Here is a 26,627-nt window from a genome sequence, read left to right as displayed (position 1 = left end):
GGCATTTCTAATTATATGCTATCCAATTTCTTCAATGGCTTCATATTTTTTTTTCTTTATGTCTTTAAACCTAAAATTCGGCCAATCCTGTTGTTTCTATCTTCTGAAATATCTTCAGCCTGAATCTGTCTCTACCTTGGTTCAAGCTATTCTCATTTCTTGTTTGGATGCTAACACACACTCCTATCTGGTCTCCCTGCTACCTTTACATCCACTACTCCTAGGATGATTTACCTAAGGTATCACTGTAATTTGTGCCACGTCATAGTTCAACGTCTTTCACTGGTTCCCCACCATCTTCATGATAAAGGAAGACAAGTAAGGTCCCTCTATCTATCTCTCTATCTCATCTCTTACTGCTTCCCTAGGGGCACCTTAAACTCTTTCCATAACAAACTACCTGCACTTCCTTGCATACACCACAGTCTCTTTCCACAGTATCTGTGATCCTTCTGACTGGGCAGCCTTTCTCCTCTTCTTTTCTATCAGATAACTCTTACTCATCCTTCCATTCAATCATCACCTTCAGTGGAAGATTTCCATTATCTTGCATGCTGGGTTAGTCTTCCTCTGTGTTCTCACTACAATTTCCTGTGCACAGACTAACTACATCACCCATTTTGCTATCTTATAATTGTTTACCTGTCTGGGTCCTCCCACCTGACCATGAACTCCCTGAGGGTAGAGAATATATTTCCATTTCTACATCCCTATAACCTAGCACAATGCCTGACATATAATGAGTAGTCAACAAAAGCTTCTTAAACAAATGAAGGAAATAAACAAATGAACAGATAAATTCTAAAGGAATGCTATCGAGTCCTGGTAATTGCTATATAATATAGCTTGCTGATTAGATCATGAATGGAGCTGTCCAAAAGAACTTACTGTAATAATGGAAATGTTCTCTATCTGCACTGAATTTTTAAGTTAAATTTAATAGCCACATATGGCTAATGCACTGTAAAGCTGTAACATTCTGTGTATATATATTGCATTTATTTCAAAATAGTTGAGGATGGCTGAGAATATCCCTAATGTTTTTATCAATTAAAACTAAATTGTGAGTTCTTCCACTAAACAAGAAGCTGTGAGAAGTAGAGATCACGTCTTTTTATCTTTATATAATCCATGTCTGGTGTATAGGAAATATTCAGTAAATGTGTTGAATGAATGAATAGTAATACATATAACTCATTCTATTAATATTGTCTAATGGTCCCAATAATTCTGGAGCTAGATTTCAACCTTTGAAGTTTTAAATAACTGAATACTAATTTTTGGGATCCCTGTAAGTATGCCCTCAGATTCCCTCTTGGCTCATCCAGATCCTTATTTTATATATGATTTGTCATAGTTGGGGGTTTCTATGTTCTTTTCCCTTAGGTCATCTTTTTTTTTTTTTTTTTTTTTAAGATTTTATTTATTGGAGACAGCAAGAGAGAGTATGAGCAGTGAAGGGTGGGCAGAGGGAGAGGGAGAAGCAGATTCTCTGCTGAGCAGGGAGCCTGACTCTGGGCTTTCTCCCAGAACCCTGAGATCATGACCTAAGCCGAAGGCAGACACTTAACTGACTGAGTCACCCAGGCACCCCTCTTAGGTCATCTTTTTATTATTTTTATTTAATAATGCCTACTTTCCTGTTAGGATATCTGTGTCTGTGTCATTTAGCTATGCCATGAAGGATATTTCTAAAAAACATATATTGATCCTGGTCTTCCCATAAGATATTTAAAAATAATTTCCAGGAGGAAAAAGTAGTTTCTAGGCTTTCTAAAGTTTCTTTAAAAAAATATTTTATTTTAAAATAATCTCTACAGCCACCATGGGGCTCAACCTTACAACCCAGAGTTCAAGAGTTGCATGCTCTACTGACTGAGCCAGCCAGGTACCCCTGAAGTTAGTTGTTGTTGTTTTTTAAATAAAGTTATTCTAAATCTTTTTTTTTTTCTCTTAATGATCCTTTTTTTTTTTTGACCATTTCTTTTTTGAAAACAATATGACTTCATGACATACTCATTTCCTCGTATTTTCTGCTAGAATATGGAATTTTATAATAATCAATAACCCAAAGTTTAAAAATACCCTAAAAGAAAGGCTAGAAATGGAGATCTGATCTTACTGAGAAGGTCATTTATAACAACAGAATAAAACTTTGCTGTATCAGCCTAACTGGGAAGGAGATAAGTCTGAATTAATTTAGAAGAAATTGAAAGTGAAAAATAATACATGCTATGTAAATTGTGATTATAATGACAAAAAATGTCTTCCAAATTGGCCATCTCTGAAATTTTAAGAGAATGAAGAATATCTGTAGGCAGAAACATGAGTTATTTGTATATATAACAAAAAAATTTCATTCTTTGGATCACATATAGATGTATAGGGTTTGGTATGGGGGTACAAAAACTGCTAAGAACTCAGGCTGTGAGGGAAGCCTCAGTCAACTGAGCATCTGACACTTGATTTGTGCTCTGGTCATGATCTCAGGTTCTGGGATCCAGACCAGAATCAGAGTTCCTGCTCAGTGGGGATCCTGTTTCAGGATACTCTCTCCCTCTGCCGCTTTGGGCGTACTCTCTCTCTAAAATAAATAAATCTTAAAAAAAAAAAAAAAAAAGCCATCAGGCTGTAAGTATTTATCCTGGCATAAAAATAATCTTCCCTGAAATTAAATGCAGAAGGTATAAGTCCTTGAACAATCTTGTCCTAGGCAGACAGTTATTTTTACTATAAGGCAGAGAATGTGCATTATTTGGAAAACATCAACAAGGATATTTAGAACTGTCCAGGGTAGAGGGAAGGGGAAGAGTTCTAAGAGCAAACAGACCAAAAGACTGACAAATGATTGAGAGAAAGCGTGAGGAGGCTAGGCTAGTCTCAAGACTGCGTGTGGATGACAAGGCAGGGGCATATAAAATGGAATAATTTTGTAACTAAATAAATGATTGAAAATGAATACCAGTAGTCTGCATATTGAAGAGGTTCTTTATAATTCTATTTCTTGCTCGATCTGAAGATTTAAAGTAGCTATTCAGAACACAAATTTTGGCTAGGCAAAGAAGGTATCCAGGGTGGACCAGCTCTGTCATTAGAAGGAATGACTAAGAGCACCATCTAGTGGTTTTTCTGGTGGTGAAGAACTAACTCATGACTGGGAGTCCGGGGTCTTAAAAGTTCTTGATTCTCAGACTTTGATTGTTACAAGTGGTTGGCAGCAATGGGATGCAAGCCTCTAAGACCAAATGACCCTCTGTAGTCATCACCTCACATTTATATAAAGTCATATCTACTCATCTCTCTTTCTTGGAATATGGGCAAAGTAGGCTCAATCTGATATCATAAGTGCCATTAAAGCCAGGACCAATTCAGGGAGGCAAAAAGTATAATAGTATCCAGTGTACTCTAAAATGAGACACTGAAATATTGTTCTATGGCATATATCCACATGACTTCCCCTGAATCCTTTTATTTGGAGATACAGGTCTTTTCTCAAGGTTAAAATAAGAGGCCCTGAGGTCAAAGCCATTAACACACATGCACATGCTCGTGTGCACACACACAATCTATAAAAAGCCTCATCTATTTTTTTTAAGTAGGCTAAGCCTTTATCCAAAATGAAAAAGACCAAGGCCTTTATATCTAGAGATTCACCTATTCCTCAATAACTTACCATTGAAACAGAGACCAGTTCAACCTGGAGCTTTTCTAATATCTGTGGATTTAAGATGTTAAACTCTTAGGAGTGGATAACCTCATTTGGATTATTTTACAGAATGTATGGAAAAGGACATTCTAGATCTATTTTGGGGTATTTCAACTCTTTCTGATTGCCTGATGCTTTGGAAATATTCTGTATTTTGTTAGTGATGTAAAGGATTTCTGAGATACCTTTATAAAAACCTAAGAGTACCTTTTGATATTTTCCTCTATGCATTTGCCTTTATAAGAAACCTATACTGGGCCCCAATATATAATAGGTGTTTAATAAGGATAAAACAAAAGCACACATACACATTTAGAACATCTGCTTCACACCAAGTGTGCCAAATGCTCTTCCAACTAAGAAGCACTTTCTCTTGAAGTTATACAAAGTCTATTATAGGATCAAAGGTTCTGTGCAGCTTTCAGAGGTGGCTACCTTTGAAATTCCAAATGGGTGCCTTCCTGACTTCTCCAATCAGGTAGCTCTAGCAGCACTGTGATTATATGGCCAAGTTAATCAAAAGTATCCACTTCATCATGCATAGACTCTATCTTGTATTCTTAATCTATACAACTTCTTATCTAAATTAGATTAACTTCTTATACTTTCTCACGGTATTCTATACTTTTACAGAATTTAACAATTTACGGTCATATTTATTAGTGCAATTATTTAATGATTGTCTCCCCAGGGCTTAAACCCCAAGACTTTTGTTTTGTTTACCACTATGTTGCCTAAATACCAAACATATAGTAGATAAGAAGGAATTAATGAATGTATGATTCCAAAGCCCCACTTTTGTTTGCGTTAAATTTTATTGCCTCCCAATCTTAAACTAGGATGCATCTTGGAAATTATCAATTCCATATCCCATATTTTATAGAAAAAATTGATGCCTCTTAATTGTTGAATGGTTTCAAAGCCACTTGCCTAAAATGTAGGCAGAGCCAGGACTGGAACCATGGTCTCAACTTCCTGACATATGTTCAGACCACCTTAAGACTGATTTGAAAGAATTTTTTTAAAAGTTTACATAAGGGTGCACCTGGCTGGTTCAGTCAGTAGAGTGTGTGTTTCTTTTTCTTTCTTTTTTTTTTTTTTTTTTTAAGATTTTATTTATTTATTTGACAGACAGAGATCACAAGTAGGCAGAGAGGCAGGCAGAGAGAGAACAGAGCCCGATGCGGGGCTCAATCCTAGGACCCTGGGATCATGACCTGAGCTGAAGGCAGAGGCTTTAACCCACTGAGCCACCCAAGTGCCCCTCGAGTGTGTGTTTCTTGATCTCGGAGCTGAGTTTGAGCTGCATGTAGAGGTTACTTAAAAAATAAAATAAAATCTTTTTTAAAAAAGTTCTACATAAATTCATGTATGGTTCTACATTTCTGAACTCAGACATTTTATCAAGTTTGACCTAGTATGGGTTAAAAAAGAAAACGATCCAAAGAAAAATGACCAAAAGGATATTAAAAAACAATCCCCTAAGAATATATTAAAGAAACTTTAACTCTTTAGCTCAAACAGGTAAGAATTAAAGGGTTATTTAAACATAGTCATCAAATATGTGAAGAATTTTTATAAATGATCTGTTATCTGTATCAAGATCTTAAATAGTCTTGAGTTAAAGTATGGTGTATCAGTTGGCCTTAACTTTCTGATAACAAAGGCAGAACTCTAAAAGAGACAAATGTAAATTATAGAGACTTCCTGATTAGTTAATTTGTTCATTTTTCAACAAGTATGCTGTGAACACAGCATTCTATAAGGTGCCATAATTACAAATTCTATGTTGGATTTAATTATCTCTCCTAGATGTTAAATCTCTCCTCTCTCTCTGCCCCCTTTCTCCATCCTCCATCTCCTTCTCCCTTCTCACCTGCCCCCAATCCCGAAATCATGAGATGCATTCTCTCTCTTTCACTGTGTGATTCTAACCATCTTAATTGTACCTTTTTGTACCTTTACTTAATACCAAATTGTACCTTTACTTAATAATTCTTTGTATTTTCTCCTCCAAAACGTCTGCAATCCATCCTCTTCATTACAACTGTCCAAAGTCAAGCTCTTTTTATCCTTCACAAAAAAGTTCCATAGTTTCTTACCAGGTTTGCCTATTTGCAGTATCTCATTTCAGTTCAGTTTCCACATGACACAGAATTAACTTTCCATGACAGATTTCATATCATAGTCCTGATTAAAAAGCTTCAGTGGCTCTCCATTGCTTATTAAATAAAGTCCAAGCATTCAGGCATCTTTTTCCAGCCATATCTTGCAATGCTTTCATCATTCATCTTGTAGTCTAGACACCTAACAAGACTGTTTGAAGAGTCCCTTAGCATTCTCTCACCATAATGCTTTTATCTATGCCATTCCCTCTGCTCAGAATGCCCTTCCCTACTTTTGATGAAATCTTACTTATCCTTTAAGACCCAGCTTAAACTTCACTTCCGTTATAGTCAATCTTCTCTATCCCATGGAATGAAGAATTTCTCCCTCTCCACTACAAGTAATATGTACTTATATAAAGAATTGTTATTTAAAAAGAACCGTTATGTTCTATTATAGTTATTTACATGTCTGTCTCTTCCCAACCAGTCTATGAGATCTTTGAAGCTTGACTCATCTTGGATTTCCAAGTAATATACCAGGTAATAGATTCTCATTGGACATTTGAATAAATGAATCTTTCTATGAATCAGTTGACTTTACACGGGAAAAAAGTCAGTTGCAGACTGAAATTTTAGCTCAAGCCAATTTAACTCACAAGTATGTGTGTCACAAGGAATATCAGCAAAAATTGCTTAAAAAAAAAAAAAAACAAGGGAGCATACTGATATATCACTGCTAATTCTTTCACCACCAGAAAAATAAAACAAAAACTAAAAGCACATGGTTGAATGATGACAGAAGTGAAATTATTTCCATCTTCCCATCTTCCCAACTTTCATGAGATGCCCTTTTTGTTTCTACCTGTAGACTGACAATCTGAGGCCAGGAAATATATGTATAATGTTTTCACAAAGTAATGAGGATGGAAAAATAAATATTCTGCTTTCTGATCAAACCCAATTAAAGGAAGATCTAACTTAGAATAAAGGCCATTCTTTTTTTTTTTTAAGATTTGTTTACTTGAGAGACAGAGAGGGGAAGGGGAGCACAAACAGGGGGAAGGGCAAAGGGAGAGAGAGAAGCAGACTCCCCGCTGAGCAGGGAGCCCCACTTGGTGCTCAGTCCCAGGACCCTGGGATCATGACCTGAGCCGAAGGCAGAAGCTTAACTGACCGAGACACCTAGGTGCCCCATATAAAGGCCATTTTTGGTGCTTATATTTCATGCCCACCTCCTATTGCTTAACTAAGCCTTTGCTGTAAGCCTTTCTTAAATTGCCCAGGATCTCTATGGTTCATGGTCTCTAATTCGTGATCCCTGCTACCTGACTTCCTTGGACTCTGGATCTCTTACTAGTACAACACAGACTAGTAAGATTTTATGTTAATCTCAAAAACCAGTCACACTCTTTTAAGTAATGATTTCTGAGTCTCTTGAAGAGAAAATTATTATTATGAGCCAATATGGGTTTATGAAGAATCACAGTAGTAGCATTTCCTCCTTTTAAAGGATAGACTGATTAATAAGAAAAATCCAATGGTCATTATTATCCCGATATGCCAGCAAGGCACCTGACAAACAGTTTGAGCACAACCATGAGTTAGATTCAATTAGGGAATTAGTAACTGGCTGAAAAAAAACCCCATAAAATCCTGAATAATGAATCTAAGTCAATATGAAGGGAAGGTCCATATAATGTGGTACTTAAACTTCATTGTGCATCAAAATCACCTAGGGGGTCTGATGCCCGGAGTTCCCAATTCAGCAGATGGAACCCAACAATTCATATTTCTAACAAGTTCCCAGGGTCCTCATCCGGGGATCAGGTTTGGAGAACCACTGATGTACTGTATCTCATGATATAGATATACGATTTTGTTCAACATTCTGCTAGTAACTTTGTTAAATATATAAAAAGCATGATTACAAATCTGTAGAAGATATTAAATTTTGATATAAAAAGACCTCAATAGGTTAGTTGTGAAACCAATCTTAAAATTCAATACAGATAACTTTAAAATCCCAAAACAAAAACCAACCACACAAGTATAGGGTAAGAAAAACAGAACATAACAATCACAATCACTCACACACACACACAAACATACAGATACACAAGTTTTAGAGACCACAGCTTCAATGATTCCAGAGTATACTCTGGAAACCAAAAAAAGTAATATTAGTTTGGGCTTTAATAATGAAGTATTAGACTGTGGATAATATATTTAACAGTCTAATGCAGATTATACTGGCTCCCCCCATACCTGGGTATCTCTGTAGTCAACTTTGGGTATCAGACATTAAACAGAAGGTAGTCAAACCAGTTTACTCAAAGAAGAGCTTCGGATCCAAAATCAAATCACATGAGAACAGTAAGAGGCATTGTTGATGTCTGGCCTTCAGAAGATTTGGAAGGATGTAAGAGCAGTTTTCATATAATTGGCTTGTGGATGAGGATTTGTTTTTTTCTCTGTATGACCCTAAGCAGAACTGCCATATACAGACTGCATCAGACTGCTTGCTACATCCCAGTGTCCAGCTAAGGAGAGGAGAGGGGAGCAAGGGAAGGGCGGACATCTAGACCACATTTCACTTGATAAACTATGTGCCTTGGAGAGGGTTGAGTCCAGCTGGGAAAAAACTAAACTTTTTCTAATTCATATAAAACAGACAACTCTGGAGGACTTTTTCCTTTTAACAGGGATACCATTTCTAATTTGCACAAAGGCAGTGATTACTGTAGCCAAGGTAGAGCTAGCTCCATTAAAAGAAGTTTAGAGAAAGTAAATTAACCTCTCTGGAAGAAAGTGATAGAGTGATACATTATATGGAAACACAGCTTCTGAAGAGTAGTTAATCCCCCAAATTGGATGTTCAAGGACTACTTGGACAATTATTTGGCAGGGTTATTTAGAAAGGATTTTGAGGTAGAAGAGTATGTGTATGTTTATTATCAGGTAAGTGGTGAAACTCAATGATCTTTTAGCTTTTAGGATTCCACATGTGAATTACCTATCTTCTCCATATCCCGGTTGATTCTTAAGGTATCCAGATCCCTTCTCTTCACAAATTTATGATGCATTTTAGCCTTCCTCCCATCTAGCCAAACTACTCTTCTCCTTTCCCTGCCCCAGTATGTAGAAAGCATACATACTGCATTAATACTGAAAATAAACTTCATATTTTTAAAAACTGCTTTCTGGGGCACCTGGATGGCTCAGTTGGTACAGCATGCAACTCCTGAACTCCAGGTTGTGTGTTAGAGCCCCACATTGGGTGTAGCGATTACTTAAAAATAAAATCTTAAATTTAAAAAAAGGGGGAAAATCTGCTTTCTTCCAGATTAAAAAAAAAAAATACTTTTAAGGTAAGATGAAAACTTAATTCTCTTAACATATTCATTAGAAGAAAAGCTAAGTTTCATTTTTTTTTTTAAGATTTTATTTATTTACTTGACAGAGAGAGAGAGAGAGATCACAAGTAGGCAGAGGCAGGCAGAGAAAGAGGGAGAAGCAGGCTTCCCACAGAGCAGAGAGCCCGATGTAAAACTCGATCCCAGGACCCTGAGACCATGACCTGAGCTGAAGGCAGAGGCTTAACCCACTGAGCCACCCAGGCACCCTGCTAAGTTTCATTTTTAAGTGATTTATGTATCAGTCACTAAATTCATGAGTGGGGGTAGAAAGTTCTTTTGCACCAGAAAGAGAGTGGGATAAACACGGAAAATGTAATGTTGGTTTATATTTGTCCAGTGAGTGCTGAACGTATGATGCTATATTAAGTAGGTAATGGTTAAGTAACACATGGTAAGTATTAAGGAGCAGAGACAACCACAGGCATAATCTTAAAGGAAGCTGAACTATCTTATGTGGTTTGTCTTTGAGTCCTAGTCTCTCCCCCTTTCCATATCTATAGTGCCTGAACCTTGGCCCCCATCAGACTGGGGTCTACCCTTCTAGGAAACCCAGATTTCCTGAGTTTTGGCTCATACTTAGGACCTTTCTTGGTCTCTTCCCAAAGAATAGTGCTTTAAAAAAAATCAGCAATTTAAAAGAAGCCTTCAGTACCTCCACCCGAAGAAGTCAACTAAAGGTAGAAACTATCCTATGGAAAGACAGAGGGGCAAAGATTTGGGGATTTATGTATCCTTCTGTAAGTACAGCTAGACCAGCTTTTCTTTCATGGAGGTAGAAGAGAACAGAGAAAAGATCTAGATACCTAATGTTGCCTAGCCAAATACTAATTTCCATTTTTGAACAAAAAACATGAGAATGGGGTGCCTGGGTGGCTCAGTGGGTTAAGCCTCTGCCTTTGGCTCAGGTCATGATCTCAGGGCCCTGGGATTGAGCCCCACCTCCAGGCTCTCTGCTCAGCAGGGAGCCTGCTCCCCACCTTCCCCCCCCACCCCCCACCTGCCTCTCTGCCTACTTGTGATCTCTCTGTCAAATAAATAAATAAAATCTTAAAAAAAAAAAAAAAACCAAAGCATGAGAAGACACACTCAAATGCCAATAAAGCGTTCAACCACCTAATTATTTTAAATACACTTTAAAGATGTAACAATACAAAATACTTCAAGTAATTTTTATGTAAGATGTTTGTTTACATATGTAATGTCATACTGGAATGATCTTACTAAGACAACTTTTTACAGAACTTTCAAAATATCAGTTTCAAACTATTTGAGAATGGAATAACAATTATTTTGAGCTTAGAAACTTGTAGAAACAAAAATATTTCTTGATAAGTATTTAGAAAGCACAAAATAAATGCCATTTTAAATGACAGTTATATTTTGAGAAAGATACATAATAAAGGTTTTCTTTTTTTCTTTTTTTTTTTTTTACCAAACTAGCTAATAAAGGTTTTCTAATTAGAGAAAATATAAATGCTTCCTAGGAAAAGAAAATAAATCCTTCTCTTTCCTAAGGAAAAACTTTCTTTTTATGCATTTCTCTTTTTTTGAAGGAAATAGGTAGTTTTAAAAAAAAACTTTGGACTTATATTTTTATGCAGTAAGCAACTGATCTTGATCAAACAGCTTACATAATTATTTTCTTTACTATTAACTCTGTTTTTCCTTGCAGAATGCCTTATACACAGTGGGCAAATATTTGATATTTGGTGAAAAAAATTAGTCACTCTTATTTCAGTTGCAAGCTGGTTACATTTTCAGTGTCTTTCATACAGAATATATTAGTGCAAAATTTGCCTCAGCCTTCTTGTGCCCCACTGATTTTCAATTTATCAATAGTGCTGCCTGACTGAACTGTCAACTAGGGATTTTCATCGTTTAATCAGTGTACCATTCATTTGAAAGCTATGTTTGAAAATTACTTTGTATACTTACATTCTTTATTTAAAGAATTATACTTTAAGGGTGATAAAACCCACATCCAGAAGTATACATTACAAAGCTAAAGCCAAATAGCATATCCAGTTTTGAAGCAGACTGGCTAACGTCAACATGAGATTACAGAATCTGCCCATCTCTTACCTAAAGAAAATAGTGAAAAACAATGGCAAAGGTAAAGGCTTAAGAAATTTAGGGGGAATGAGGACCAAAAATTCAGAATAGAAAAGAAGCTTCATCTGGAATTCAGGGCCCTAAGATTATCCCTGCAGCAAATATCTAAAAAGCTACCTATCCACAAAGTAAGAATGACAAACTTAGAATGATTTCATTCATTGATGACCAATGTTCGGAGTGTCCTGGCAAGAATGACCAGAAAAAGGAATAAGGAGAAAAATGAATCATCTTTTCAATGATCCCAGCCTGTATTGCCACTGTAGTGCTTCTAGAGCTCTAGGGCCCCAAAGTGAAGCTGAGATAGTTTTATCTTCCTGGAAAGAAGTTGCTTCAAAGGCTGCTGAAAATTTCAGATTCAGGCCTTTTCCTTGTTATCCTGAACCATCCTTTTATATACAATTTTTTCCATATAATTTAAATATAGATTCCAGAAATGCATGAGATTTAACCAATAAAGTACTTACATTCACACTGTATGACATCTAAGTTAAACTGCTGAACAGCTCCCATGCTTATCTGTTTTAACTCATTGTCCAATAGCATCTGCATTAAGGATGTTGAGAGATGCTGGCAGGCTGACATGCAAGCAGTCTGGGCAACTTTCCCCTGTTTAAAACAAATATTAAAACCAAAATATAAATAAACATATAAGAAAACACAGAAATATACCATAAAGTATCAGAAAAATTATATATCTGACATTCTTTTTGTTGCCTTTCTGGGGGTACAACAGTGATTACTGGCCTTTCTATTTCTGTATTCTAAGCAGCTATGCATTTTAGTGTAAGGATTAAAATTAATATTTTTGTTTACTTGTCCTTCTCAGGACATAAATATCATTAAATTTCTAACTTCACCCAGGAAAATTAAAAGAGAAGTAAAAAACCCATGATTTATTATTAGATCTCTTAAAATGTCTCAAATATTTTTAAAAATGCACATTAAAATATGGCATTCATGACAAAATAATTATACTGACAGAACATTTTATTCATGCAATGTTCTTTAAGCTCTGCTTTGTATAATTAACCAAGTCAAAATAAAGGAAGTTAATAAACATTTTTTTATTTAAACTGTACCTAAAATTAAAAATATACTTTGAGTCATAAGTCCTTCTAATCAGAACATCAGTCTGTAGAATAGCTTCAATTAGCTGGGGGGGGGGCTTGCCTACTAATATGATTTCAAAATCATCTACAGATCTACATTTAGTTTTTAAATCACCTGGTAATTTAGAAGTATGTGGTTAAATAAATCATAAATACTTGTGGCTTTCTTTCACTACATATTATTATAAAATATTTTCTACTATCATAAGTTCCTAAAAACTACATAAATTTTCACTGATAGCCTTAAGGCTATAATTTCTTAAAGATGATAAAAATTTTAAGTTTTCATGTTTAGCCTCCAAATTACAATGTCACGTTTAGTATAAACTGTTTCTTTAAACAGATTTTGTATCCCAATTAAAAGTTTAAAATATTATAAAGACTCTTTCATGTATAGTTTTCCCGTGTAATAATGCTCCTACTTTTGCTCTCTTCAATCACAATCATGTGATTTGGTGATGGATTGACTCCTGTGATAGGACTCAAACATCTATGAAAATGGTCAGAAATAATGACTTTTGGAAAATGCATCATGTTTTGCTTCATTTGCTTAATAGATATTTACTCAGTGCTATTTGATAATTGTGTTTTTTATTACTTTCACAAAGGCCAATAAAGCTACAAAATCATGAAAAAAAACCCTCCTACACATAAATGTTTCACTAAATTGGTACAGGAATGTTTACAGCGTTGATCTATTAGAAGAAAAACATAAATATGTTTTTAAGATGTTTATTAGAACATTTGTTCATTAAATTACACATTTAAAATCAGACTAGAAACGAAGCAGCTTTTATGAATGTCTCTAGCATTTAGACCTCAGCAGTGAAAAACTGTATCTGAAATGGAATCTCAATTTCTTAATCAAAAACTTTAGAGATAAAAGCCAATGCAAACAATATATTTGACAGATACTGATGAACTGCCAAAAAAGAATGTAACAAACAATGCAAAACCCAGCATGCTTCAAGATCCCTCACACCCAAAAGGAATTAGTCTGGGAGACATGCAGCTCCATTCCCCAAGCACCATAATATCAATATGAATGGGAGGGGGACAAAAACATAGAAAAAGGAGAAATCAATGGCATGTAATTTAATTACAATGTAATAGGCTTGAGAATACTTAATGGAAATGTAATTTTGACCTAATGGAACAACTACTGCATTTTAGCTTCATGTACTTCTCCATCCAATCAGCTCCATGTCCTACTTATGCTGCCCCGGTAATACACCAACCGCAAAACAGATTAATAAATTGCTCCCTAAAATTACTATTATATTCATTTCATTAGTAAACACACTGCACAATGTAAGTGGTATAATTTTAAGGTGACCTTTAAAATTCAACATGGGTTCAAATGCTACAAATCACTATATAATAGTAGTACTGGAGCCAAAAATGATGGTAAGAGTACAGAAATACAGGCTATTCCATAAACTTGGTGGAAATAGGTAATGAAAACACATACACATGTACACACACATGTGTGTGCATGCGAATTTTTTAGCTTTTTGTTTAAACAACATATGTAATAATAAAACCCTAATACCAAATTTCTTCTGATTATGCATGTTAAATACAGGCTTATTGTTCTCAAAGATATAAGATTAAAATATTTGTAAAATATTTTATAAATCTTCAAATGAAATAAATTCATTAGTATCAAAGGTCTGGATTCTTTAAATATTTTAAACGTTATATTCTGTAAGACAATACATTTTTAACATGTTTATTTTCCAGCTATAAAATGTGCACAAATATCCTTAAATCCATCTATCAGTTACATTTAGAGAGAAAATGTTTAATGTTCCGAATACTTGCACACCCAAAAAATACCTTTGGCAATCCATTTCTGATGCCTGGAGCCCTTGGTACACTTTGGTATTACCAAAAGACCCCTTTCTGAACATTTTTATTGCTAATACTGTGGACACTCTTAATAATATCATTTTCTAGAACACGAATAATCTAAGTACGTTTGCAATTATCTATTTTAACAAAACAAATAATTAAGAAATTTCAAGCACCTAGAAATTTCTGCAGCCCTCGTCTGAAAAATTAATTGCAACTACTATTAACATTTTTCTTCTCTTTAACACAACGTTCAATAAATAAATAAAAACACCTGCCAAACTTTTAAAGGTAACTACTTTTTTACCCTCCTCTAACATTTTGCTGAAAAACAACTTGCAAAGAGAGAAAATCCTTAGACAAACTTCTTAGATTTCAAAGGAACTTGTAAAAGAGAATCTGCTGACATATTAGATCCTTTTTGCATTACCCAAAAGCTTTTCTTCTAAGAACAATTGTGGTAAGGAGACATTTGGCTCCTAGGAAATTCCCAAAGGGTCAACCATATGCATCCTTCCATGGCACCTTCACAGCGCTGCTTTCTAGATCCATGTCTCAAAAGCAGCTTTCATCATTTACTTGTGTGTCAGTCAATATGATTTATGGACTGCATTCAACAAAGTCAAAGCATATAGAATGAGAAATATGACTACAATCTGCTAATTTGTTTTGTATTGAGCCACTTAAGAGTCAAAGACCTGATGTCAGACTAAGACCAGCAACACAATTAACCAGTCGGTGACAGATTCATCCATCCTCCCTGCCAGGCTGTGCCAATCAAAGACAGCATGAGGCGACATTTGGTGAAATCAGTAAGAAAACTCATTCTCTAAGCAACCTATGTGAGACCTTGATTGACACTTTCTGAATTTAGTTTGTGGAACACAGCCACTCTTTACCCAATAGTCCCTCACTGCAAGCTGTGAAATAAGGCTTTTAATGCCAATCACAGGAACAATAAACCACAAACCACCAACCCTCAGTTTAAAAGGAAATCAAGAAAACACATCTGTTTGTATGTCAAGCCAAATTTCTAAAATAATTTACTATTACAGATTAGACTAAAGATACTCCCTCTTTCCTTTGAAACACCACAAAATGACATGGTAACAAAAATACAACAGATTTTATTAGATTATGGCTCAAAACTGTTTTGAGTAATGTTTTGATAGATCTACTCTAATAATAGGAGAAATGTAGAATACTTAAAAACTAATTTGATACATTTAAATTTTCATTTGAAGTTTTCATTTCTGTCTCACCATTCTCTTATTTCAAAGATCTAATAAAAAAAGAAAGGTTTGATTTCAACAGTAATTATTTGAAAGCATTTTTCAATGCTGCTTTCATTCTCTCTCAACTACATTTAACATAAAAATGTGCTCTTGAAATCACAACCATTCTTTCTGTACTGGTCTCCCTTCCTTAATGATCCCAGGAGAATCCATTTTACTTTTTTTATATTCCAACAAAAGGCTAACTTTGGACAATAAACTACTTTTTTTTTATTTAAGTAAAAAGAAATATATAGACTCAGAAATATTGTGCATTGCATTTATTAGTCTTTAAATTGATAACAGATTTTGTTTTAAAAGGTTATGTAATTCTTGTCCAAAAAATCTGGAAAACTGAAATAAAATCACAGTCTATTTGAATATTAAATCTAATACTAACAAGAAAACAATTATTTCTGATTCTGTATGGCATTTTACAATTATTTAGGTTATTAATTTTTAAGTAACTTAAAGCAGTAAAATATCATCATATTATTCAAACTCACTGTCTCTCAGTTTGCTGCATAAATTTCACTTGAGAGTATGAAATAGTCTTTTCAGAGGAAATGCAAAAGAAAAAGGGAAGCATTGATGAATTGGTCAGTGTCCTAAAGACCCACAATGTATATAGCCTTTTCTTAAGACAAACAGACTATAAGAGTGAGGTCTTACATCAAATGTGAAGTAAACACTAAAATTAGAAATAAATTCCTAATTGAAATATGAAAAAAGATGCCTAGTTGATAAGTAGGTATTTTAACTTAAGAAATTTATTATTCTTCCATTTTACATAAAAACCACTAATCTAAAGTTTTATTATGTAAAACTACATCCTGCTCTTATGTAAAGAACGCTATTAAATAAATCAGGAAAAAACATCTAAATCATTAATATAAAACATGAAAATTTCCCCAAGATGACTTCACAAATGCACAAAGATTCTTCTATCTAGTAAAATAGGCAGACTGCTGTAGCACTGTCCTGTATAACAAGGACATGTCTCAGATTCCCAATCGTACAGAATAGATGAGTTATAAAGGTTAAAGTATCAAGATGAATTCCTTCAGTGCGTTTTAATAATAACTTTAACACTATCTTGAAGACAGATTTTTGAAATTATGCCAAAAACACTCACAGGTCTATCAAAATTTACTCAACTCTAAACACTTCCAACATTCTCCAAAATACTTTTTTTACACTTCTATATTCCTTTCATATTCTTTCTGTCCCCACCTAAAGTAGCTTTAGCCCCAAAAGAGGTGGTTACCTTATCAATTAACCATAATCCCCACAATGAAGTATGAATTCACATTCTCCCTTTACAGGCTTTTCTCCTAACAATTCCCAATCATAAGGGATATGAGACAGTAACATAAATGCATACTCTTGGGGACACACACACACACACACACACAGATTAAATAGAACAAAATTATCTTAAAGTTGGGGGGGGCGGAATTTCTCCAAACTGGGAAAAATTTAGGATAGTTGCAATACATGGCAATTTCCCTTTCACTCAGAACTTCCTATCCCAACCACTGGGCTCATCAAATTCTGGTGGCCTTTTAATTTTTTTTTAAATCTTTTTTATCCGAACTTTTATCCAGACTTTAATATTCAGGATTTTAGCTTTCTGCAAGTTTCACTGTTGATGTCATGGCAGCGCCATGCTATTTTATCATTCTACCTTTAATAGGTGGAAAGAAAACACAAGGAGAAGCAGACCAATAAAAGCAATAAAAATTGCTTCCAAGCAATTGATAATATCAGAACTCAAGACAAAAATGGTGAAAGCTGCATGTACTTTTGCCCAGACTGGCAAGAAGAGGGAAGCTAGCTAATGATGTGTGGGAGCTGACAGGGATTATTCCTAACTCTTAAATCTACTTGATAATAGCAAATTGGGCAGCTAGGCATATGTTTAGGTAGGGAAGCAATAAAATATTAAGTCTCTATAACTCTTCTCACTTGGCAATTGTAAGAAAAGCAAGGGAAGTTAAAGATGAGCTGTAGGGGTGCCTAGGTGGCTCAGTGGGTTGGGCCTCTACCTTCAGCTCAGGTCGTGATCTCAGGGTCCTGGGATTAAGCCTCGCATAGGGCTCTCTGCCCGGGGAGAGAGCCAGCCCCCCCACCCCCCGCCCTTCTCTGCCTGCCTCTCTGCCTACTTGTGATCTCTCCTTCTCTGTCAAATAAATAAATAAATAAAATCTTTTAAAAAAGAGAAAAAATGAGCTGTAATTTTCCCTGTGGTGACTCAGTACTACGGCTAGGCCACAGACTTAAGAGCAAAACACTGGAGCATCCCAGGAACTGTTCTAAAAGCAACAGCTCTGTAACAGCAGGGTCATATCCTCATTTCTTTACATAAGCAACTGGATCAGAGTATCAGGGCTATTTAATCATAAAATGTACTAGAGTTTGCAACTCTAGTACAATTTAAAATTTACAAAGAATTTGCCAGAATTACTAAAATGCTAGACAATATAAGTAGTTTCCACATGATCACTAGTGAAATGGATAAACGTCACTTGAGCCAACTCTTATTAATATATGTAGCTAAAAAGCTGACATATCATAAATTCAGCCATATACATACTAGTATAATGCAGTGTAGACCTTCGTCATTCAAGGATTTAAATTTAGATTTTGACCTTTTAAGAATCTCAGAGTCCAGTACAAGTAGGGCTTCATCTGCTCAGGCAAGCATCCGCATAACATGCTCTGTGAAATGGGTATCAGCGGGTATCACTCAAGAGCCTGAATGCACAGTCCCAATCTCCCAACTCAAAGTGGCTTTGCTGTCTTCTGTTAGTTGACATGGATAAAATAACTCTTGTTAAGGTCTACACTTTTCAGTTACATTTCATAGCATTTTCTGAAAGAAATTACATGGCATAGCAGTATTTTCAAATTTGAAAGTACTCAAAGTTTTGGGGTATACTCACCCAGAATGCCAAGGGCCTTCTGAACAAGTAATTTCATGGGGCTGTCCTAGACTGTGGGAATGGGATTGAGGTAGATACTTTTAGATTCACTTCCAGTTGAGAAATGAGATTTTTAAAAGAATAAGGGAAATGTATCAAGTGGAGGGAAGATATATATTAAAACAAGATGAAACCTATACAAAGTAGGAGGGAGTGCTCAAGGCAAGTTATCTAATTACTATTTTTTTTCCTAGAGACAATTTGCAAATGACATTCAACAATACTCTGAGAACGAAGAGTAAGTCCTTACAGACATCTGTAGTAGGTCTTTGCCAACTGCTCCCTTCTTGTCTCCAAAGAATTGACAAAGGCTTTTAACCTCAGTGCTACCATTTAACACACTGATTTTCATAAGTAAAAGATCTAAAAGAGGGGCGCCTGGGTGGCTCAGTGGGTTGGGCCGCTGCCTTCAGCTCAGGTCATGATCTCAGGGTCCTGGGATTGAGTCCCGCATCGGGCTCTCTGCTCAGCAGGAAGCCTGCTTCCCTCTCTCTCTCTCTGCCTGCCTCTCCGTCTACTTGTGATCTCTCTCTGTCAAATAAATAAATAAAAAATCTTTAAAAAAAAAAAAAAAGATCTAAAAGAACATGATAGCTTTCCTACAATGCCTAAAGTCTCCTGAATGAAAGAAAAGGAAGGGATTAAAATGTTGCTTATCTTCTGAATTCACTCCCAATATGTGATATTTGTCTGAACATGCTCCTTCGGTGGGATATTCCAAAGTCCAATCTCCTAAGCTTTCATATTGTAGCACCTTACATAAGTTTTTTATAAATATATATTAGCACCTTGGCCTGCTGAATTTTGTTATCTCTGACCTGCAAACATATTGTAAATATAAATGCACCAAGGCTGTGCCACCTCTCCCATGAGCTCTATCCTCACTCTTTTCCATTCCTGTTAGGCTCCATACAGGGAAGAAAAAAAGAAAAACAGGCTCTTTGGCATCACTGGATAGGGACTTGGACAGGAAATTTCCAGCTCCATCTTTCCCAACAATCTCCCATCTTTCTCTTCAGGGGATCTGATTTCCGTTTTTGCTGTCTTTATCTCTCACAATAAAACATAATTCAAACTAGAAAAATCTCTTACCCCCATATTTTAGTCCCTTTCCTTCTTCCTCAATTTCAACTTTTGTCCATTTAACTTTTGGGGGGGGATTATCTTTTATATTTTTCTTTCCATTATGGAATACAGGTTAAGGGGAAGATACCACTTGCATTCCTAGAACTTTACCATTCCTACCTGCAAAAACTCAATTAACTTTGTAAACATGAATTCTCTGTTGCTACCTGCTAGTAAAACTGCCACATATTGCATTTCCATTTGTTTGTGGTACTGACTCCTCCTGTTTCAGAAGGGCACTTTGCTCATAAACGCAGCACCAATGATCTAGTCTATTTCATCAATAACTGTTAAAGAGTAAAGTTACAGGATATTTGTAAGTGTGCATATGTATGCATGTACATACATATACATATAGTCCAAAGACTGATAATAATCCATTCTAATTATTTCCATTTATATCTCTCCCTGATCTGTTACTTATTCATCAGGTCTTAGAGTTCTCTCCTAATCCACTAGCTTTCTACTAAGTCTCTCATGCTGTTTCCTTCTAAACTAAAAGAAGACTTCTGTTACTAACTACTTCTTCCAATTATGGTCTCAATCAAATGCTGTTTTCCACAACCTTTGACAGTGGGAAATATTAAAGTGTGCTATGCTACATACACATGTAAGACTTACAACTTAGTGCAAGTAAATCTCTCACTAAGATTAGTCAGCATCAACTTGATAAATACTTAAAAGGACTAAAGTTATAAAATTCCACTATGTTTATTTCCAACTAAAAAGCAACATTCTTTTTTTTTTTTTGCAATTAACTTACAGTAGTGAAAATCACTTAACTGTTTAAATACATTAACAAAAAGCTTAAGAAAAATATAGGGGTGATTGCCTGGCTCAGTCAGTGGAATGTGTAACTCTCAATCTCAGAGTCATGAGTTCAAACCCCATGTTGGGTGTAGAGCTTACTTTAAAAAATACATTATCAAAAAAAGATTAATAAAAAATATTAATTCAACTATTTTCAACTTTTTCATTTACATTCTCTCTCAAAGTTCTTTACTTCTCTCCAATGCACTGATATACTGTCAATGGTTTGTTCTTGTTGATTTTTGTGCACTTGGAATTAACTTTTTATAAAGTACGGAAATAGGTATCAAAAATATCAGTAGAGATACTTCATTTATTGCCAGAGAAAGAACTATCTCATATAACTTTTTCAAAACACTGAACATTCAAGTGCCAAAGCTTTTAAAATTTCTCATGCTGATTTATACAAAACTGATTCCCAAATCTATCCCTGCCTTTATAAATAAGAGAACAAGAAAAAATTTGAGGGGTATTTTAGACAGCGCAATTAGTATCACTTTTGAACATGACTTCTGTATTTTGAACATATACATGATTTATCTGCAGGAAACCTGTTAGCAAGCTTAACTGAATACTTAAAAATTACTACAGCAAATGAAGAAAAAGTTGAAGGGAAAGCCTGAGGATGTGTCTCTTCAATGAGACAAAGTATTTGGCCTTAGTGCTGGGAATTCACAAAGGTTATTTTGGTGCTATCAGGTCTTTTATTGTGTTTAAATCACCATGTGATTTATACATGTGAAGAGAGTTGTAGTTTGAATTATTATGTCATTCCTTCATGGAGATGTGCAAGGAGATGTGCAAGGAAAGAGTAAACATACAAATATTTCTAAACGGTACTGATGCCACCTTTACTAAATAATTTTCATGCATTTTCCAAATTTTTGCCTGTGAATAAGACTACAAATTTTCTCTTCAAAACTAGGAAATATTCTATACTTCACAAATAAATTTGATTTAAAAATTCTGATTTGTGGGGCACCTGGGTGGCTCAGTGGATTAAGCCTCTGCCTTTGGCTCAGGTCATGATCTCAGGGTCCTGGGATCGAGCCCCGCATCAGGCTCTCTGCTCAGTGGGGAGCCTGCCTCTCTCTCTCTCTCTCTGCCTGCCTCTCTGCCTACTTGTGATCTCTCTCTCTCTGTCAAATGAATAAATAAAATCTTTAAAAAAAAATTCTGATTTGTACAGTATATTTTTTAAGCTTTCTACCCATAAAATAAAATGACTTTTATAATAGTCTATTTCTTTACCATTTCTCTCATGTTCACTTAAAAAATACTTACCAAGCAGTTCCTCTGTATAAAATATTGTTTAGGTGCTACAGAAGACACAATGAGTGGATAATAGTTTCTGACATAAGGGGATTAAATTCTAACAGCGGAAAGAAGGCAAGTCTTCAAACAGCTATAGTATACGAAAAAATATAAACAGTACTGTAAAAGTGGGACAAAGTATCCACATACGGTTAAGTGGAATTAGCAAATGTTTCATGAAGAGGTAGCATTAAAGATGCTTTTGGAAGAGAGTCAGGATTTTTGAAGCCAAGGTAAAAATAAGAGATCCAGAACACAATGAATTTTCCACTTAGAATGCCCATGTTGAATAATGGTCAGAAATGTATCTGGAAAGAGGCTGAGATAATTTCTTTTCTTAGCCTGCAAAATTTTCACTTTAGATGAGCAAGAGACTGAAGCTTTTCAAAAGGGAAATATGATTTGACTGTGCACTAGCAAGAATAATCTGGCACTGGTATGTATGATGAACTGAAATGAGGAGACACTACTGGCAGAGGCTAATTAGAAAACAATTATAATAACAAAGATCTGAATTTCAATAATAGGAACAGAAAGATTATTAACATTTAAATTTCAAATGCTAGATGATACCTTTTTAAGGTAAGAACTTGTAATACTGCACATTCAGAAAATATTTGAGTTCTTATTCTGGTCTTCAAGAGCTTACAACTGGAGCTGAATTGGAGCAACAAACACAGTAAAATGCAAAACATGATGAAGCCATGAAAAAAAAAGGTAAAAGCTAAGGCAATTCAGGAGAGCAGTACAGGGTTTGTAGTGAAAAAGAAAAATCTGCAGTAGGTCATGAATCGTACTGGGTTATGCAATGAGGTGGATTTCTACAAGTGGAGTTTAAGTTCAGATCCGTAAAGAAAAGGCACTCAGGGAAAGCTTAAATAGTCTTAAAAGCAAGTAATAATAATAACTAATATTTTTGAGGGTTTATTATATGCCAGACACTTTTCTAAATATTTTATGTATACTATCTCATTTAACCTTCACAAAATTCTATAGGCCATATACTTTTATTGACCCTTATTTTACAGATGAGGAAAACATCTGCAAATTGTGCCATGTCATGCATGGAGGTGACCAGAGAGGTTTCTCGAAGCACTATACTCACCACAGATACACCATAATACTAACTTTTTCACAATCAAGTTCCAGAGAATCCTTCTGACTGCTCCACTAAAATAAGGACTATTACCTTCAAATGTAGGTTTCTACAAAACTACAATCATATAAAAAATATTGCCCAATTAGGATTTACTATAGGTAACTAAGCAGAGAAAAATAAGCCTGCAGGAAGTTCACTATTATCTGATTCACATGCTAGCTTTGGCTTGTATTTACTTACCGACATGGCTACATGATCAATGCTATTAGTCTGAGAAGGAAGTCAGCCAGGCAATCAAATAAAAAAGGAAAATGTATTCCAGAAGCAGTAGAAGCAGTGTTTAAAGTAGCAAAATACACTATAAAACAGCAAGCTGGCTCTGTGTGTTTGCTATAATTTGAAGTCATTCATTTATAACATACATGTGGACCATCATTTTATTTTGGAGATTTATATGTTAATTTTTACATCCACACCAATCAGATAAATCCTCCTCCAAACTCTGTCTACCTAATCAAGTAGTTTAAAATACCAAGAACTTTTGCAGTCAGTAAAGGTCTGCTGAGGCAGCAAATTTAGAAAACACCAACTCTTTTATAGGTTATTTGCTATAGAGCAGCTGTTCTTAAGTTTTAATCAAAAATACAGATTTCTAAGTTCTGGAAATTTTAATTCAGTTAGATCTAGAGCCAAGCACTGGAATTGGAATTTTTTTTTTTTTTAAAGATTTTATTTATTTATTTGACAGAGAGAGATCACAAGTAGACAGAGAAGCAGGCAGAGAGAGAGAGGGAAGCAGACTCCCTGCTGAGCAGAGAGCCCGATGGGGGGCTCGATCCCAGGACCCTGAGATCATGACCTGAGCCGAAGGCAGCGGCTTAACCCACTGAGCCACCCAGGCGCCCCGAGAAGAGATCTTTTTAAATATCTCTACACCCAACGTGGGACTCAAACTCAAGACCCCAAGATAGAGAGTCCCGTGCTGTTCCAACGGAGCCAGTCAGATGCCCTGAGAATACATCTTTTTTTTCCTTTAGAAGATTTTATTTATTTATTTGAGAGAGAGAGAGAGCAAGTAGACAGAGAAGCAGGCAGAGAGAGAGAGGGAAGCAGACTCCCTGCTGAGCAGAGAGCCCGATGGGGGGCTCGATCCCAGGACCCTGAGATCATGACCTGAGCCGAAGGCAGCGGCTTAACCCACTGAGCCACCCAGGCGCCCCATAAGAGACTCTTAATCTCACAAAACAAACTGAGGGTTGCTGGGGGGAAGAGACGTAGGGAGAGGGTGATTGGATTATGGACACTGGGGAGGGTATCTAATATGGTGAATGCTGTGAAAGTGTTAAGTCTGACAATTCACAGACCTGTACCCCTAGGGCAAATAATACATTATATGTTAATAATAATAATAATAATAATAATAATAATAATAATAAAAAGGTAACCACCAGAAGAAATAAAAACATATGGTGAAAAACAGCAGTCTGGGAGAGTGGGAGTGGGTGTGAGGAAAGAGCAAGGAGAGGGGCTCCTTCCCATCCCAAACTATTCTGGACTATTTGACTTATTTCTATGTAATGGAATAAAAGTAAATAAAACAAGATTTTAGGCTCTATGAAAGAAAACAGACATTAACAAATTAATCCAGAATTCGAATGATTTGTCTATTTTCACAGTGCTGGTTAATTGGAAGAATCAGGCCCAGACCCCAAATCTTAAAATTTCAATACAGTGCTGCATCTTCAAAAAAAATGTTTAAGGAGAGAAAAAAAAATTTTTTGTAAGGTAAACTCTATGCCCAATGTGGAACTTGAACTCATGACCCAAGATCAAGAGTCACATGCTCTATATAGTAAGCCAGCCAGGTGCCCTAAGGAGAAACTGACTTTTAAAGTTAGATACTGTCTGCTTCTGACCAAATCATGGATCTTCATTTGTTATTGGATATATATTTGTTTCTCGCTTAAAGAAAGCATGTTTCAAAATTATATATGAAAATTAAGTATGCAAAGTAAAGACTGGTGCCACCAGATACTTTTAGTAGGGAAGGAAACTATGGCTCTAAGCATAAAGAATTTACAAAGGATACTAAATTAGGCCATCAATAAAACACTTTTGCCTGGAAGCAAAAAATTAAGCCAAGGGTAAAACCCTTCAACTCCTTAAAAGGAACTACATAGGGAAATAGATACAGAATTTAAAGATCAAATAACATTTCCCTGTTTTGAAACTAATTTTTACTATAATTTTTTATTGTACATATATTCAGATTTATTTCTTGAGTTAGTCAAAAATAAATCGTTTTTCTTTGGCAATGTGATTTTAAAATCTGTACCATATTTAGTGCTATGCTAGTAAATGTTTAACAATCATTCTCTGGGGAAAAAGCCTTCATTCATAAGATTTGCTGATTGCCATGGTCTATTTACTCCTACCTATGGCTACCAATGTGATGTCACTGAATGAACAGCTGAGAAGAAATGTGCATAACAGGCTCTAATACTAATTCCCACCACTATTTTAAAGCCATTTTCTCTTGGTAGGAAGGCATCTCTAATCTTGGAGTAAAAGATATGGGGAGAAATGATTGTATTAATAGATATTCTTTGATTTTTAAAAAGATTTTATTTATATGAGAGAGAGAGTGCTCAAGAGTGCATGCGCGTGCATGAGCACAAGCAGGAGGAGGGGTTGAGGGAGAGGGAGAAGAAGACTCCCTGCTTAGAGGGTAGCCCGCCACCTGGCACCACCACAGGGCTTGATCCCAGGACCCCAGATCACAACCTGAGCCAATGACACATGCTTAACAGACTCAGCCACCCAAGCACCCCAATAGATATTCTTTTTAATAAACAGCTTTTTAGGCATCTATTCTGTAATAAAGATGCCAAAGATAAACTCATTATTCCTAAAAATCACGTGTACTTTTTTTTTATTATTCATCACAAGACTTCTCTTAATGCAGAAAACCAAAAGTGAAGCATATTTGAAAGCAAAGGAGGGGCGCCTGGGTGACTCGGTTAAATGGCCGCCTTCAGCTTGGGTCATGATCTCAGGGTCCTGGATCGAGCCCTATATCGGGTTCCCTACCCAGTCTGCTTCTCCCTCTCCCTCTGCTGCTCTCTTGCTTGCGCTCTCTCTCAAATAAATGAATTAAAAAAAAAAAAAAGGCAAAGGAAAACATCTTTCTTGGAAGAAAAGTTGGTGCTTACAGTTGAAACAAACAAGATTAGTTTCTTTAACAACTCTAGAGTAATAGCAAATGTAAGCACAGAAAACTACATTATCGCTAAAAATAAAATAGAGTTCTGAGAAGGGAAGAAATATGAGCAAACTGAATCATGAATATATGACCTTCTATTTACTTCAACTGTAAAAGATAATCATTTGTTAGTATAACATTTGGATAAACTGGGTCCCCTTTGCAAATACACATATGAAGAAATTAGAGTCATTACCATTTATACATATCCTTTAGTGGTTATAAATCAGTAAAATACCTTTATTGAAACAAACATATAATTATTATTATTTATGAAGAAAGGAAATGTTCATTGTTCTTTCTAGAAGCAGACCAGTACTGGGTCTTAAAACAGCACATTCATAGTAAAATGTTACAGAGTTCCATTTGGCAGTTTTCATGAAGAATAAATAGATATGTTCAAATTGCTCAACAACCTCTTCTATTTATATATGCATAAGTGATGAGTTAA

The 26,627-nt window shown here is 35.5% G+C and overlaps 1 protein-coding gene across 5 annotated transcripts in view; it reads right to left on the bottom strand.

Moving 5' to 3' along the window:
- LOC111144972 (exocyst complex component 6) overlaps positions 1-26,627 on the bottom strand; it is a 236,414-nt gene that overhangs the window by 43,411 nt on the left and 166,376 nt on the right. For all 5 annotated transcript variants that reach the window (XM_022499608.1, XM_022499612.1, XM_022499609.1 and 2 more), the window contains one exon: positions 11,810-11,951. In XM_022499608.1, coding sequence (XP_022355316.1) covers positions 11,810-11,951 — 142 coding nt within the window. The remainder of the gene's footprint in view (positions 1-11,809; positions 11,952-26,627) is intronic.

This window comes from Enhydra lutris, unplaced genomic scaffold (genome assembly GCF_002288905.1).
Source record: "Enhydra lutris kenyoni isolate GAN:26980312 unplaced genomic scaffold, ASM228890v2 scaffoldscaffold12, whole genome shotgun sequence".
NCBI classification, from domain to species: Eukaryota; Metazoa; Chordata; class Mammalia; order Carnivora; family Mustelidae; genus Enhydra; species Enhydra lutris.
This window is presented reverse-complemented; position numbering and strand designations above follow the sequence as displayed.